At 66.2% G+C, this 14,226-nt stretch overlaps 1 protein-coding gene across 2 annotated transcripts; it reads left to right on the top strand.

Moving 5' to 3' along the window:
* Positions 1–455: 455 nt before the first annotated feature.
* On the top strand, positions 456–9,953 carry DMTN (dematin actin binding protein). 2 transcript variants are annotated; one of them, XM_062510799.1, is made up of 16 exons: positions 3,096–3,327; positions 4,097–4,160; positions 4,378–4,433; positions 5,068–5,142; positions 5,339–5,494; positions 5,703–5,747; positions 5,840–5,948; positions 6,356–6,412; positions 6,497–6,649; positions 6,733–6,842; positions 6,922–7,027; positions 7,466–7,527; positions 7,627–7,689; positions 8,261–8,320; positions 8,412–8,492; positions 8,572–9,953. In XM_062510799.1, the coding sequence occupies exons 3-16, from the start codon at positions 4,416–4,418 to the stop codon at positions 8,683–8,685; spliced, it is 1,209 nt and encodes a 402-aa protein (XP_062366783.1). In that variant the 5' UTR covers positions 3,096–3,327; positions 4,097–4,160; positions 4,378–4,415; the 3' UTR covers positions 8,686–9,953. The 2 variants fall into 2 exon arrangements, 1 of the variants encoding a protein (XP_062366783.1); XR_009934064.1 differs by lacking the exons at positions 3,096–3,327; positions 8,572–9,953 and adding an exon at positions 456–541 and having other exon boundaries at positions 7,627–7,675; positions 8,037–8,320.
* The last annotated feature ends 4,273 nt before the right edge of the window (positions 9,954–14,226 follow it).

Below are 14,226 nucleotides of genomic sequence, written 5' to 3'. Positions count from 1 at the left end.
GGGTCCCAAAATCCCCCCGAGGGGCTGCGGGGGCCGCCGCTCCCGATGCCCAGCGGGGTCTGGGGGGGGTGCTGGGGGGTCCGGGCTGTCCTTGGCAGCGGGACAGGCCCGGTCATTGCTGTTTTCCTCCCTCTTTGTGCCGGGGAAGCGGGAGGAGCGGCAGCCAATACTGCTTCGTCATGATGCCGGCTAATTCTCCTCTTGTTGGGAAAGGGACTGAGCCAGCAGCGAGCTGGGGAGAGGCGAGCGGCACCCACGCGGCCACCACCCACCCCCCCCGGGTAGCCACGCATTCCTCCACCCTCCCACCAGCGCTCCACGCAGCCTCCCCCGCCCGCCCAGCCGCGGTTATCGGGCGGCGGGGCTGGCGGGGGGAGATAGGCTCGTTCGCTCGCTCGTTCGCTCGCCCGCTCGCCCGCGCCCCGCTGTCACGCTCTCGGATGAGCCGCAGCCCCGGTAGCCCACGCGCGAGTCGGTGCGAGCCCAGGGCATCCCCCCGCAGCCCCCCGCGGGCGGAGAGATGCGGTGTGCGCGGCCTTAGGTGAGTGAGGGGCTCGGGGGGCACGGGGACACGGCCGGGGGGACACGGGTGGCGGACAGGACGCGGCCGGGGGGTGCTGGAGGGCCGGATCGTCGCCGCCGCTCTTGCCTTTCCCGTCGCTTTTCGGTGTCGCCGGTCGCGGGGGGAGCTCGGGGGAGGGGGGTTTGGAGGTGCCCCATATTTTGTCCCCCACACCCGTTGCAGGGTGGTCGCGGGCATGAGAAGGGCGGGGACATCAGAGGGGGACGCGGGGACAGCGCTGACCCCTCCCTCATCCCCCGGGACACCCCTGTCCCCCTTCCCTGGGGACATTGCCATGGGCACTGCGTGTCCCGAGAGAGGAGGCCGGGACAGCCCGGCCCTTCCCAGCCCCACCTCAGCAGTGAATTTTGTGGAGTCTCAGCGCTGTTTCTGGGGGGGGCACCCCCCACAATCCCACCCCCCCGTGAAGGGGTTGATGCTCCCTGGCCGTGGTGCTCGCGCTTTTTGCGGCGGACACGGAATTTTGGAGCGTCCTAACCCCCCCCCCCCCCCCCCCCCCCCGCCCCGGCAAAGCGTGGAGGGGCCAAATTCCCATCTCCCCACCGCCGGGGAGGATCAGGGGGTGATTTAAGGGGAGAATTTGGGGCGCAAAGCGCGTCCCCCCCAATCTCTTAGCCATGGATGGAGCCGTCTCCCGGGGGGCTGGTTCAGCTCCTGGCTGTGGGCGTGCAGGGTGGGTGGCCAGGCTGGGATAATTCCAGCCTCTCCCAGGCAAACCTGGGCCATCACTTGCCACCTCGGGAACCCCCGGCCACGTCCCAGATGTCCTGTGGGGTGCATGGCGGCCCCATGCGCGATATTGGGGTGCCCAGGCCCCCCACCCCGGGGTACTCAATGCTGGGCAGATCCCTTGGAGGGAGGGGGGGTTTGGGGTGCGGGGACACCCCCAAAGTCCCAGCGGGAGCCCCGGAGGGCGCGGCCTCCTCACACATCCCCAGCGGGTCCCTCCGCGTGCGGGATGAGCAGGCTAATCCCACTTTAATCCCAGATTACGAGCCACGTGAGGCGCGGCCCAAAGCGGGCTGTGGGGTGGCCATCGGGGCAGGGGGGTCGGGTAACGACCCCCCCCCACCGTTATCTCCGGGATTTTTGGGGTTCAGGTCACATCTCCCCACCTCTAAACCTGCCCGGAGCCTCCTGGCCGGGCTGGGGGACACCTGCGTTGGCCCAGATTCCACGGATGGCAGGAAACCGAGGAGGTGGCAACGTGGAAATGTGGAAATGCCTCCTTCATCTCCATCCGCTCCAGGCTGGGTTGGGCGGATTGTTGTTACTCCCCAGCCCCCATATCCACCTCCCATCCGGGGAAACTGAGGCACGGAGCATCCCCGTGCCCACGGCAGGATGCACCGCTCATCCCAGCCATGGAAAAACGCCCGGGGCTGGCAGCTGGTGGCTTTTGAGGCCACCGAGGTCCCTGGGCAGGACGCAGCGGCACGGATGGGCTGTGAATAGCCACGGGGAACGGGAGAAACAGGACCAAAGGAGGAACCGGACACCGGCGAGCCACGGGTCGGGGACCCGCGTGCTCCCCATGGCTCGTCGCTGTCGCGATCAAGTTGCCGGTGGGGCCCCGCGTGTCGCGGTTTCCCCGGTGAGCGGGGAGGATGCTCTGGGATCCGCTGTTTGTTTGGAGGTTGAGGTGGGAGGAGGAGGAGGCTGGGAAGCACCGGACACCGTTCCCAGGGCTGGCGGGAACCGTGTGTTCAGGGAACTTGTGACCCCGGGTGTCACCCCCCCCCCCCCCCCCTCCCCCCCCGTCCCCGCTTTCAGTGCTGGCCGCCAGCCGGGACAGCCGTGCGACAATTCGGGCGCTCGCAGGGAAGGGAAGGGAGGGTGAGGAGGAGGAGGAGGGCGATGGGAGGAAGGCTGGGGGTCCCTTCCCGCTCCCCCTACCCCGGGGCAATGGGGGAGGTTCTCACGTCCTGGCCCCTGGCGCGGGGCCGGGCACTGATGGCTTTGGCGGCTGCGAAAAGTCAAATCCGGATTTCCTCGGGGTGGGGAGGAGGGAACCGGCCTCTTCCCGCGGCAGCACAGCCCTGTTTCCCCCGGCACGGGGGGGACCGGCACCCCTCCATCTCCGTGAGCCCCGCCAGCACGTGTCTTGTCCTTCCGTCCGTCCATCCATCCTCCATCCATCCTCCATCCATCCATCCATCCATCCATCCATCCATCCATCCATCCATCCATCCATCCATCCATCTCTCTCCCTCTCCCCACGCTCCCTGCCCATCTCTTCTCCTTCCCCGCCCCTTGGGTCCCCTCAGCATCGCCCTGACAGGGGGACAAGCTGTGTCCTCCCCCTTCCCCCCCATTCCTGTCCCCTCCTGGCCAGGAAAATCCCAAACACGCCGAGCCGCCCTTATCTTGGCCCACGCGGGAGACCTGGCAGCGGATCCGCGGGGAGATTGGAGGTTGCCATGGGGAACGCGGGGCGGTGGCTCCCTGCCTGCTCACGATAAGCTGTCCCCGGGTCCCCAGAGCGTGGGGAGGGGCAGGGGGGGGACCGTGCCCGAGGTGGTTGCGCAGCCCTGGCACCCCTCGCCAGTTTTGTGGCGTCTCTCGGCACCCCCGGCTCGGGTTTATTTTCTTTCCCCGCCCTCGGCCGCATCCACCCGGCCCCGCACCCACTCCCTGCTCCTGTTCTCCGCCATCGCATCCATCTGCTCGCTGTCACCGCGTCCCCGCCGGTGTCCCAAGCGCCCTGGAGCGCGACCGGAGGGCGAGGGGCAAGGCTGGAAAGTGTGAGCTCATGGCTGTGCCCTCCCGGACAATGCCACCCTTGTGCCGAGCCGGGGGTGCCCACCCCATCGGTCCCGGCTCCCCTGGGAGGGCGGGGAGGTGCTGGGGGTGGGATTCAGCGCGTTAAAACCCGTCCCAGTGGCAAATCTGGGGGTTCTTTGTGGCGGCGGGGGGGTGGTCTCAAGGTGGAGGGGGGGGGGGGGGGAACACGGATCTCCCTCCTCTCGCCCCCGGCAGCCCCCAGGGATGATCCCGGGTTTCTCAGCTCTGTTTCCGCTCCGTCTCCGCATCCCACGGGAGCGATTTCTGCTCTCATGGGAGCCGTGGGGCTGGGGGACAGCAGGGTTGGTGTCCCCAGGGGCGGTGCCACCCCCCTCACCCCCGTGCCCAGCCCGCAGGGTCGGGACTCAAGGCCGGAGCTTCGCACGCTTCTGTCGCTGTCATTGCTTTTCCCAATTCCCTCCCTCCCGAAAGGAGAAGTTTGGAGGAGAATGGGGAATTTTCCCCTTTGTGTGCGGCATTGTGGGTTTAGAGCCCCGAGGCCCGGGGGCTGTGGGGGGCTGAGCCCGTCCCGCTGCCGCTGGAGCCTTCTCGAGGCCGAGGGACAAAAGGGCGTCACTGCCGCTGCTCCAGCACCGTCAGCAGCCACCGGGCAGCGACACCGGGCAGGGGACAAGCGGCAGGCGCGGAGGGACCGCGGGGACAACGTGGGGACAACGAGTGGCTTCGGTCACCCTGCGAGTCACCGTCACCTCTGTGCTCTGCTTGCAGAGGGACCCCCCGAGCCCCAGCCCGGTGTCGGCGCCCAGAGGGATGTGGAGCCACAGAGGCAGCGGTGAGTGGGGTGTCCCACGGCTGTCCCCCGCCTGGGGGACGGTGGCAGCTCCTGGCAGGCCTGTCCTGCTGCCAGCAGGGCAATGTTTGGCACTGGGGACGTGTGTGGGGGGTGCAGGGCTCATCCCCGTGCCAGGAGGGCGGTGGGAGGGGGGACCCCCACCCCGGGGGGTGCTCTGTGCCCACCTGGCAGTGCCCAGAGCCCGCTGTCCCCACAGGACCCTGTGACTGACACACCCCGGCTGCCCACAGCTGAATGGAAAGACTGCAGAAGGTAACGGGGGGCTGGGGAGGGTGCTGGGGGTCCAGAACAGGGTGTTGGGGGTTCAGGAAAGGTGTTGAGATAGAGAGCAAGGTGCTGAGATGAGGGTGTTGAGATAGGAGCAGGGAGGTCCGTGGATGGGTGCTGGGGGTCCGAGTAAAGTTCTGGGGGTCCTGAATAGGGTGCTGGGGGTCCAGGAAAGAGTGTTGGGGGTCTGAGCAGGATGTTGGGGGTACAGGAAAGGTTCTGGGGGTTCAGGTAGGGTGCTGGGGGTCCTGGGAGGGTGTGGGAGAATGGGGAGCACTGCAGGTAAGGAAGGGACACGGGGCTGGTGGCCAAGGGCTGGGGCTGGTGGCCAAGCTCATGGGCAGTCATGGGCTGCTGTTAGCAGGGCCTCGCCTTCCTCCTCCTCCTCCTCCTCCTCCTCCTCCTCCTCCTCCTCCAGCCCAGCCTGGCAGCACCATCTAGTGGCAGCTTGTCCTGGCCAAGCCCGCGTCCCCTCCCTGCCCTCCCAGTGCCCATCCCCGTGCCCATCCCCATCCCCCGAGAATCTGGGATCCACTTCGGTGTCCCCTGGGGCCCCTGCCATGCCCCGAGCACACCCCTGAGCCCCTTCCTGGCTTAAAATCTCCCCTTTTCCATCCAGCAGCCACTGACCTCCCCTGGGAGTGTCTGCTCTTCCCGTGGATCCAGCGTTCCTGGCTCTCCCTCCAGCATCGTGGTAAGAACCATTCCCTAAATCCATGGGGTCGGGATGTGTGTCCCCCAAACCCTCCTCATTCCCAAAAATCTCTTTCCGCACCCCAAATGCATCCCTAAATCCATGGGGTCGGGATGTGATCTCCCCCGCCGAACCCTCCCCATTCCCAAAAATTCCCTTCTGCACCCCAAATGAAGTTGTTTTCTCTTCCTTCCAGGCCAAAATGGACAACGAGGTCCTGGGGTACAAGGACCTGGCTGCCATCCCAAAGGACAAAGCGATCCTGGACATTGAACGTCCCGACCTGATGATCTACGAACCCCATTTCACCTACTCGCTCATGGAGCACGTGGAGCTGCCCCGGAGCCGGGAGGTGAGGGAGAATTCCTTGGGGTTTTTTTGGAGAATCCCACCTGGATAGAAGGATCACAGAGCTGGGGCTGCTGGTGTGAAATCCCAGCATAAAAAAGCCTAAAATTCATTAAAATCCATAGTAATTCACGACAGCCCCTGAAGGGTATTAAAATAGTTAAAATTCATTTTAGAAATGTTAAAATTAATGAAATTCTTGCTTTCTGCAGCGCTCTCTGTCTCCCAAATCCATGTCTCCTCCTCCATCTCCGGAGGTGAGGACGGGCACTGCTGGGGCTGTGGGAGGAGGGGGGGTATTGGGAATTGGGGAGGGGTCTGACTGATCCGGGGTCCCATTTTCCCGCAGGTCATCCGGGAGTGGCTGGAGAGCCGCCCCCCCAGCAGCACCCCGCTGCCCCCCTCGCGCCAGGGCACGGCCCCCACCCGCAGCAGCGTCCAGCACTTCCACCGACCCGGTACCGCCCCCCCGGCACCCCAAAACGGGACCCCAGCACTGCCTGAAACACCCAGAGTGTCCTGGAGCCTCTTCCCAACCCCATGAGACCCCAGCCCCAATCCCATGAGCTCCTGATCCCATGAGCTCCCTCCCATCCCTGAGCCACCCAGACTGTCCTGGACCCTCTTCCCAGCCCCACGAGTTCCCAATCCCAACCCCGTGAGTTCCCAATCCCGACTCCCTGTGCTCCCAACCCCATGAGATCCCATCCCCAGTCCCATGAGTTCCCGTTCCCAGCCCCACGAGTTCCCAATCCCAACCCCACGAGTTCCCAATCCCAACCCCACGAGTTCCCAATCCCAACTCCATGAGCTCCCAACCCCACGATCTCCCATCCCCCAACCCCAAACCCATTTTTCCTTCCAGAGACCGACACGACAGAGCTCAACATTTACAAGAAACCCCCGATCTACCGGCAGAAAGGTGAGTGGAGGGGGGGGGGGGTCTCTCCCATGGGATGGGGTATCCCAGGACGCTGCCTCACCCCCCCTGTGCCCCCCACCCCAGACCATCATTCCAGTGCCCACCACGGGAAGCATCTCATAGAGGACTTGATCATCGAATCCTCCAAATTCCCGGCGGCGCAGCCCCCGGATCCCAACCAGCCCGCCAAGATCGAGACCGACTACTGGCCCTGCCCGCCGTCCCTGGCCGTCGTGGGTAGGTGGGAACTGTGGGGTTTTCCCTCCTGGAGACCCCAGGGAGGGCCGGGAATGGCTGGAATTCTGTCGCTTTTCCCACAGAGACGGAGTGGAGGAGGCGGATGGCGTCCAAGAGAGGGGAGGAGGAGGATGAGGATCTAACGGAGGAGATGAAGAACCTGCGGGAGCTGCAGAGGCAGGAGCTGAGCAAGGTCAGGGGGCAGGGTGGCGGCTCTTGAGGGGCTGGGGATGCGCTGGCACCGGTCCCAATGTGTGTCCCTTCGTTCCCAGGTCACCTCCAACCTCGGGAAGCTGATCCTGAAGGAGGAGATGGAGAAGTCTCTCCCGATCCGGAGGAAAACTCGCTCGCTGCCGGACCGGACGCCTTTCCACACGTGTGAGTGGGATTGTTCTCCCTGAATGCTCAACCTTCCCCTCCTCATCTCGGGCTGCCTGTACCCCTCTGGTATCCCCCAAACCCCACCTGTACCTCCCAAATCCTGCCTGAACCTCCCAAATCCCACCTGAACCTCCCAAATCCTGCCTGAACCTCCCAAATCCCACCTGAACCTCCCAATTCCTGCCTGAACCTCCCAAATCACACCTGAACCTCCCAAATCCTGCCTGAACCTCCCAAATCACACCTGAACCTCCCAATTCCTGCCTGAACCTCTCAAATCCCCCCTGAACCTCCCAAATCCCACCTGAAACTCCCAAATCCCTGCCCATCCTTAAAGGTCCTTTCCCATCCCTGCCCATCCCTCCCTGTGCCTAAAGGTCCCTAAAGGTCCCTAAAGGTCCCTAAAGGTCCCTGACGTCTCTGCCTCTCTCCCAGCTCTCCACACGAGCTCCAAGAGCTCTTCCCTCCCCGCCTCCGGCCGGAGCACCCTCACCCGGGTAAGCGGCTGTCCCTGTCCCCCCACCCTGCCGGGGTCACCCCCAGTCCGCTCGGGGGTTTGGGGTGACCCCTCTGACCCTGTCCCTGTCCCCCCGCAGCTGCAGTCGGCAGAGTTCGGCTCGGCGGGGAGCGAGAAGGGCAGTCCTGGTGCGGATCAGGGCGTGGAATGGGGGTGTCCCGGGAATGTGGGGGTGTCCCGGGAATGTGGGGGTGTCCTGGGGATGTGGGGGTGTCCCTGGGAGAGTGGAGGTGTTCCTGGGAGTGTAGGGATATCCTTGGGAGTGTGGGGGTGTCCTGGAAGGATGCTGGAATATCCTGGAGGGATGTGGGGATGCCCTGAAGATGTGGAGGTGTCCTAGGGGATGTCCCCAGGAATTTATGGGGGTGTCCTGGGAGTTGTGGGGGTGTCCTCATGGACTGGGAGTGGTGGGACAAGCTCGGGCTCATCAGGAATGTGGGGGTACCTGTGGGGGTCCCCGGGCTGAGCCCCGCTCCTCTCTCTGTCCAGCCCTGCAGGTAAGAGCTCACCTGGCTGCGTACACCGAGACCCAGCGAGAGGGTGACGTAAGGGGGAGGGGGGGACGGGCACCGGGGGCACCCTGGAGGGGGGAGGGAGGGCGTGGCACCCTCCCCTCCCCTCGACCCCTCTTCAGGTGGGAGAAATCCTCCCTTTTTGGGGGTGGGGGGCCGGGCTGACCTCAGGTTTTGGCCCCCCCCCCCCCCCCCCCCCAGAACGGCCAGCGCGGGCGCATGGACAGAGGGAACTCCCTGCCCAGCATGCTGGAGCAAAAGGTGAGCGGGGCTGGGGGGCTTGGATGGGCTTGGGGGGGCTTGGAAGGGGCTGAGGGGGGGCTCTCCGAGGGTCTCACAGCCCCTTTTGCAGATCTACCCCTATGAGATGCTGATGGTGACGAACCGAGGCCGCGTGAAGCTCCCGCCAGGCGTGGACAGGACCAGGCTGGAGGTGGGGGCTGTGCCAGGTTCGGGGCGGATCCGGGAGGGGTCCGTGCACTCTGTCACCATGCTCTGTCCCCTCCCTGCAGCGCCACCTGTCCCCCGAGGATTTCCTGAAGGTGTTCGAGATGCCGCCGGAGGAGTTCAGCAAGCTGGCCCTGTGGAAGCGCAACGAGCTGAAGAAGAAAGCCTTCCTCTTCTGAGCCTTCCTCGGGCCCAGCTCAGTCCGTGTCGCGCCGTGTAACCGCTTTAGGGCTCTCAGCCGGTTTTTATTGGGGTCCTCTCCCCCTTTCCCCGCGCCCCCCAGCCCCCCAGTTCTGCCCCCCTCACCCCACTCCTCCTGCAGGGAACGGGACCGGGGGTAGCTCGAACCTGCCTGGCCGCAGGGTGATGGGGCTGGGGCACGGTTCAGCCAGGACGGGAGGTTTGGGGAGGGGTCTCTGGGCTTTGTGCCCCCCTTTTCTCCCCACCCCAGGAATGTGCCTGGCTCTGCTTTCGCCCGGCTGGGAGCGCGCTGGCTCCACTGGGGGGGCACTGGGGGGCTCCCCTCCTTCCTGGGGGTCCGCTGCCCCCCACCCCTCCCAGCCCGGGGTGCCCCTGTGCCCCCCCAAGGTGCCCCTGTCCCCCACCCTGAGGCTTTCTGGGGGCCGACACTGCCAGACCGATGTTCTCCCGGCACAAATCCCACCTTACCCCCCTGAAGCCCCCCAGGTTTGTCCCCCCCACTCACCCCCGGTCCCTCCTGTGCCAGGTGCCGCAGAGAGGACCCCGAGGACACTGCCAGACCCTCCCACCCCAGCTCCGGGCTGGGCAGAGGGGCAGGGGGAGCACCCTGGGGGTGGCAGAATTGGGGTGGGGGGTCCCCGGGGCAGCTCCTGGTGCATTTCCAGGTGCGGGTGTGGTTGGGGAGGGGGCACTGGGGAGATGATTTGGGAGTACAGGAGGGCACTGGGGCGATGATTTGGGAGTACAGGAGGGCACTGAACTGGGATGTTGAACTGAGGCGACAGACTGGAGCAGGGCACGGCTCGATGGGCGCCGTGGCCACTCACCGGGGGCCGGGCATTGCCCCCGTCCCCTCCCGGCCGCTCGGACAGGGCTCGGCACCGGGCAGCACCTTCCCTTCTCACCTTCCCTCCCCCTCCAGGCACATATTTTGGGCAGGACCCCTCTCTCCCCGCACTCCCCCCGCCCCTCCAAGCTCCCCGGTTTTTGTTTCCAGCCACTTTCCAGCCGCTAGACCTTGTTGGGATGTAAAGAATGTAATTTATCGGGAATTCACTGGCCCATACTTGCCTTTCACTGCTACAAACGACATATCTATAAATATATATATAAACATGGGTTGTTTTCGGACTGGACTACAGTGATTCACTTTCTCTGTTTTTGTTAGAGTTTATTTTATTTGCTGGTGTCGGAGAATCCGCGTGAGAGTGATTTTTTGCTTACAATTAAAGGTGAAATGGCTTTATCCCGCCCGGCTCCGCAGCTTTGCTTCTCCCCGCTCCTTCCTCCAAAAATCCCCCCGGACCCGCGCCGTGTCCCCGAGCCCGGGTCCCTGCAGATGGCGGTGGTGCTCCGAGGAGGATGCGGAGCCTTCCCCGCCTTCCTCCCGCCCCGGCCGGGCTGTGCTGGGGGCCCGCAGGGCGTGTGCGAGCCGAGCCGAGCCGAGCCGGGCCGGGACAGCGCTGTCCCGGTCCCGGTCCCGATCCCGATCCCGATCCCGATCCAAATCCCGACTCCGATCCTCATCCTGATCTCGGTCGTGATTCCAATCTCGACCCCAATCCCGATCTCCATCCTGGTCCCGATCCCAATCCCGCCCCCGATCCGCATCCCGATCCCAATCCCAATCCCGCCCCCGATCCGCATCCCGATCCCAATCCCTGTCCCGCCCCCGATCCGCATCCAGATCCCGATCCCGATCCCAGCCCCGATCCCAGCCCCGATCCCGGTCCCGGTCCCGGTCCCGATCCCGATCCCGATCCCGATCCCGGTCCCGATCCCGGCGCGATGTGAGCACTCCCGCACCATGTCCCGGCAGCGAGGTACGGGGGCTCCAGAGGGATGCGAGGCTGGGGGGACACAAACCTAAAAAAGAAGGGGCGGAAAGAGGGTTCAGTGTTTGGGGATGCACACGAGGGTGCGGCTAGGTGTTGGGTGCCCGTGGGAAAAGGGGGTTCGGGAAAAGGGGATCGGGTGAAAAAGGGGGTGCTGGGAGGTGCGGGGGCTGCAGGATGGGTGCTGGAGGGAAAGGGATGAACCTGAGGGGACAAGGAGGGACGAGGTGTCACCCCGGACTTTAGGAGTGCCATGGCAGGGCGGGGGGTGGGACAGCGCCTCTTCCAGCGCCCTCCCCAGGGGTAATTTGGGGGTGCAAGAGCCGTGGGGGGAGCGTCCCCACCCTGCAGCCGTGGCCTGGAGCCTCCGCACATGACGAGTCACGCTGTGGCCGCGAGCAGCTCCCTGCAGCCTCCTCTGAGTCATCCCGAGCTGGGCCAGAGCCACCCCCGGGGGTCCCCGGGTCACCCCCACACCCCCGCACCCCTCATGGCACGGATCAAACCCCTCCTGGACGCCGGGCGGAGGCGCCAACCCCAAAATCGCAGCCGTGAATGGCATCACCCGGGCACCGCGCGTTCCCATGGCATCCCTGGAGCCGCCGCGTCCTTCCTCCTCCTCCTCCTCCTCCTCCTGCGAGGATGAGGAGGCGGATGGCGCGAAGATGAGGATGCCACACGTCCCGGAGGAGAGGGCAGCTTTGCTAGGAGACGTTCTGAGTGTTTTTGGGGGGCGTTTTCCTCCCGCCCTGCAGAGCCAGGCAGATGTTTTCCATCCCGGCCGCTTTCCCTTGGCACGGCAGCAGGCAGCGGGCACGGGGCCAGGGCTGAGGGTAGCCCCTTTGCCCGCCCTGTGGGCACAGCTGGGCACAGCTGGGCACAGCTGGGCACGGATCGCTGCCCCACCGAGGGCACCGCGGTCGGGGGGAGCGCAGGGGGGGCTGCAGCGAGGGCAAAAGGGTGAACGGACGGAGATGTCATTGCCCAGGAATTCGGCCTGGGCGGAGGAGAGGAGAAAGGGAGGGAGGGGAAGAGCCAGGCCCGCTGCCCAGCGGGGACAGTCCCCGTGTGCCCCACACCGCCCGCAGGTCCCTTCAGCCAGCCCCTGCCTCGCCCCCCCACCCCCGATTTTCCCGCTGGGAGCTCTTTCCCCCTTTCCCCTCCCCGGTTTCCAGGGAAATCCAGATGTTTGGGCCCAGCTCCGGCGCTGTTCAGCCGGACCGCGCTGCCAGATGTTTCCTCTCCCTCCGGGCAGGGTGTGTGCTCCCCGTCCGGGGACACGCAGAGGGGACAGGGGTTCCCCCCCGTGCCCGCACCTCCGGGGGAGGGGGCTTCTGGAGCACGCGTGGCAGTGGGAGCTCCTTTCCCCTCCTCACCCAGGGGGTCCAACCTTCTTTTTGGGGTGCACTGCATCCCTGCCAGCCCGGAGAAATGAGGGGTTCGGGGAAGTGGGGGGGTCGGGGTCATCTGGGGCTTTGCAGGAGGAGCATCCCGGCTGGACGTGGCTTCACTGGGACTGTCCCTTTCCAGTTGGGAAATGGCAGGGGGTCCCGAGGAGGGATCGTGATGGTCTGGGGGCACCAGGAGGTGCTGGGTTCCCACAGCGGGTCTGGAATGCGGGATCCCAGCAGGAGCGGGGCCGTGCAAAGCAATTCCAGATGCGCGGCAGGAAGGAGCCTGGGGAGAGCCGGGCAGCGACCCCGGGGGTCTCAGGGACATCTGCCCGCTCCTGCGGTGGCAGCTGGAGGTGCCCAGGACGAGAGAGCCCCGCGGGAGCGGGCAGAGGGGACAGAGAGCGGGTGTTCCTGCTCTGCAACACCTGCACGGACCCCCGGACCGCCCCCACTGGGGACACGGGGACCCTCTCGCCGTGCCCGGAGTCTCTCGGGGGAACCACGGGGTGGGGGCGGTGCTGTCCCGTTGTCCCCGCTCCGGACACAAAGCAGCTCCTTGTCCCTCTCTGTCCTCCCTGTCCCTGTCCTCGGAGGGGGCGGTGGTGAATGCCCAGCGTTTCAGCCTTCATCAGCTGCTCCAGGCTGCCAGGACTCCTCTTCCTCCTCCTCCTCTTCCTCCTCCTCCTCCTCCTCCTCCTCCTCCTCCTCCTCCTCCTCCTCCTCCGCACGTGGAGGAGCAGCACCAGCGCAGCCCCGCCGGCCCAACCGGGAACAAACCGGCCCTGTGAGGGCACACAGAGGAGCCTTCATCCCTGCAGGCCCCCCTCCTCATCCTCCCCCGGTGACCCCGGGTTTGTCAATGGCCGGATTGTTCCCCGCCCGGGGCAGGGCAGGGCCGGTGGGGCCGGGCACGTACTCGCCATGGCATCGGGGATCCCCCAGTGCGGGGGGCAGGGATGGGGACCCCCTGCCCACACCGTCCTCTGGAGGGCTGTCCCCGTCCCCTGCAGACCTGGACAAGCTGCTGTCGGACCTGCGGTCCTTCCTGCTCATCCTGGACCGCGAAAGCCTCAGCGCCGCAGCTCGGGCCAAGAAAAAATCCGTGTCCGACCTCCTGTCCCGGCTGCAGAGCCCGCCGTGTGAGTGCGGGTCTGGGGGCGGGGGGGAGCCCCCGGCCGGTGCCCGGTGGGCAGCGGGGCAGGCTCGGGGAGCGGGGCCGTGACCCGGCGCTCCCCCCGCAGCAGAGGATGCAGAGTACATGATCATGCGCTGCCTCTCGCCCTCCCCTGGGACCCCGCAGGGCCGGACCAGCCCGGGTGAGTCCCACGCTCCCCCACCCACCCCATCTCCTCCTCCTCCACGCGTGGTTTGGGGGTTTCCCGGAACCCCTCAGCACCCCGATCCTGTTTTTCCCGGTAGGATCCAGGACGGAGGATGCAGCGGGAGGCAGAGCCTGCGAGTGCCTCCCGGGCAGCGCCCTGAGCCTGCACGGAGGGGTCAGAGCGGGGCCGGGGGGCTCTGGGAGCTCAGCCAGGGGCACGGGGAGGGGGGTCTGGGCACGTCAGGGATGGAACCGGTGGCCCAGGGGGCGAGGGTCCAACCAGATAAAAAGTTCTTTGGCAGAGCCCCCCGGCAGTGACTTGGGGACCCTGCGAGCTTCCCCCGAGGGGCAGCACCTTTGGAACACCCCTTGTATCCCCAGAACAAAGTGCCGGGCGTCCCCCCGTCCCCCTCAGCCGATGACTCCTACGAAGACGCCGAATGCCCCAGCTACGGCAGAACCGGTGAGGTCTCCCTGCGACCCCTCCCCAGCACCCTCGTACCCCCCGCCCTGACCCCATCCCGGCTCCCAGGCGGTGGCGACAGCGACAGCAGCCACTACGAGTCGTACGGAGAGGAGGAAGAGGAGGAGGAGGAGGGGGTGACGGACCGGGCCAACTACCTGCGCTGGCCATTGGCCACCAGCGCCGAGCCCGAGCCCCCCGGGCGCCCCGAGGCGCAGCTCTGCGGCTTCCTCTGGAGGAAGCGCTGGCTCGGGCAGTGGGCGAAGCAGCTCTTCATAGTCCGGGAGCACGTGCTGCTGGTGAGGGGCTGGAAAAGGAGGATGGAAAAAGGGATGGAGGGTGGGAAAGGGGCCCCGTGCCCCTCCCCCCCCCCCGACCCCGCCGTGTCTCTCCCAAGTGTTTCAGGTGCGCCGCTGACCTGCAGCCGGTGCTGGAGCTGGACCTGCGCGGCTGCCGGGTCACCTACAAGGACAAGAGGGGCAAGAAGATGCCCCACGCCCTGAAGG

This window comes from Cinclus cinclus, chromosome 29, assembly GCF_963662255.1.
Source record: "Cinclus cinclus chromosome 29, bCinCin1.1, whole genome shotgun sequence".
In the NCBI taxonomy this organism is placed as follows: domain Eukaryota; kingdom Metazoa; phylum Chordata; class Aves; order Passeriformes; family Cinclidae; genus Cinclus; species Cinclus cinclus.
This window is presented reverse-complemented; position numbering and strand designations above follow the sequence as displayed.

Bases quoted from the DNA above. Each gene is read 5' to 3' on its own strand.
- DMTN (XM_062510799.1), top strand. The intron at 5,748-5,839 runs GTGAGGACGGGC...ATTTTCCCGCAG, and splicing joins CTCCTCCTCCATCTCCGGAG to GTCATCCGGGAGTGGCTGGA. The intron at 7,028-7,465 runs GTGAGTGGGATT...CCTCTCTCCCAG, and splicing joins CCGGACGCCTTTCCACACGT to CTCTCCACACGAGCTCCAAG.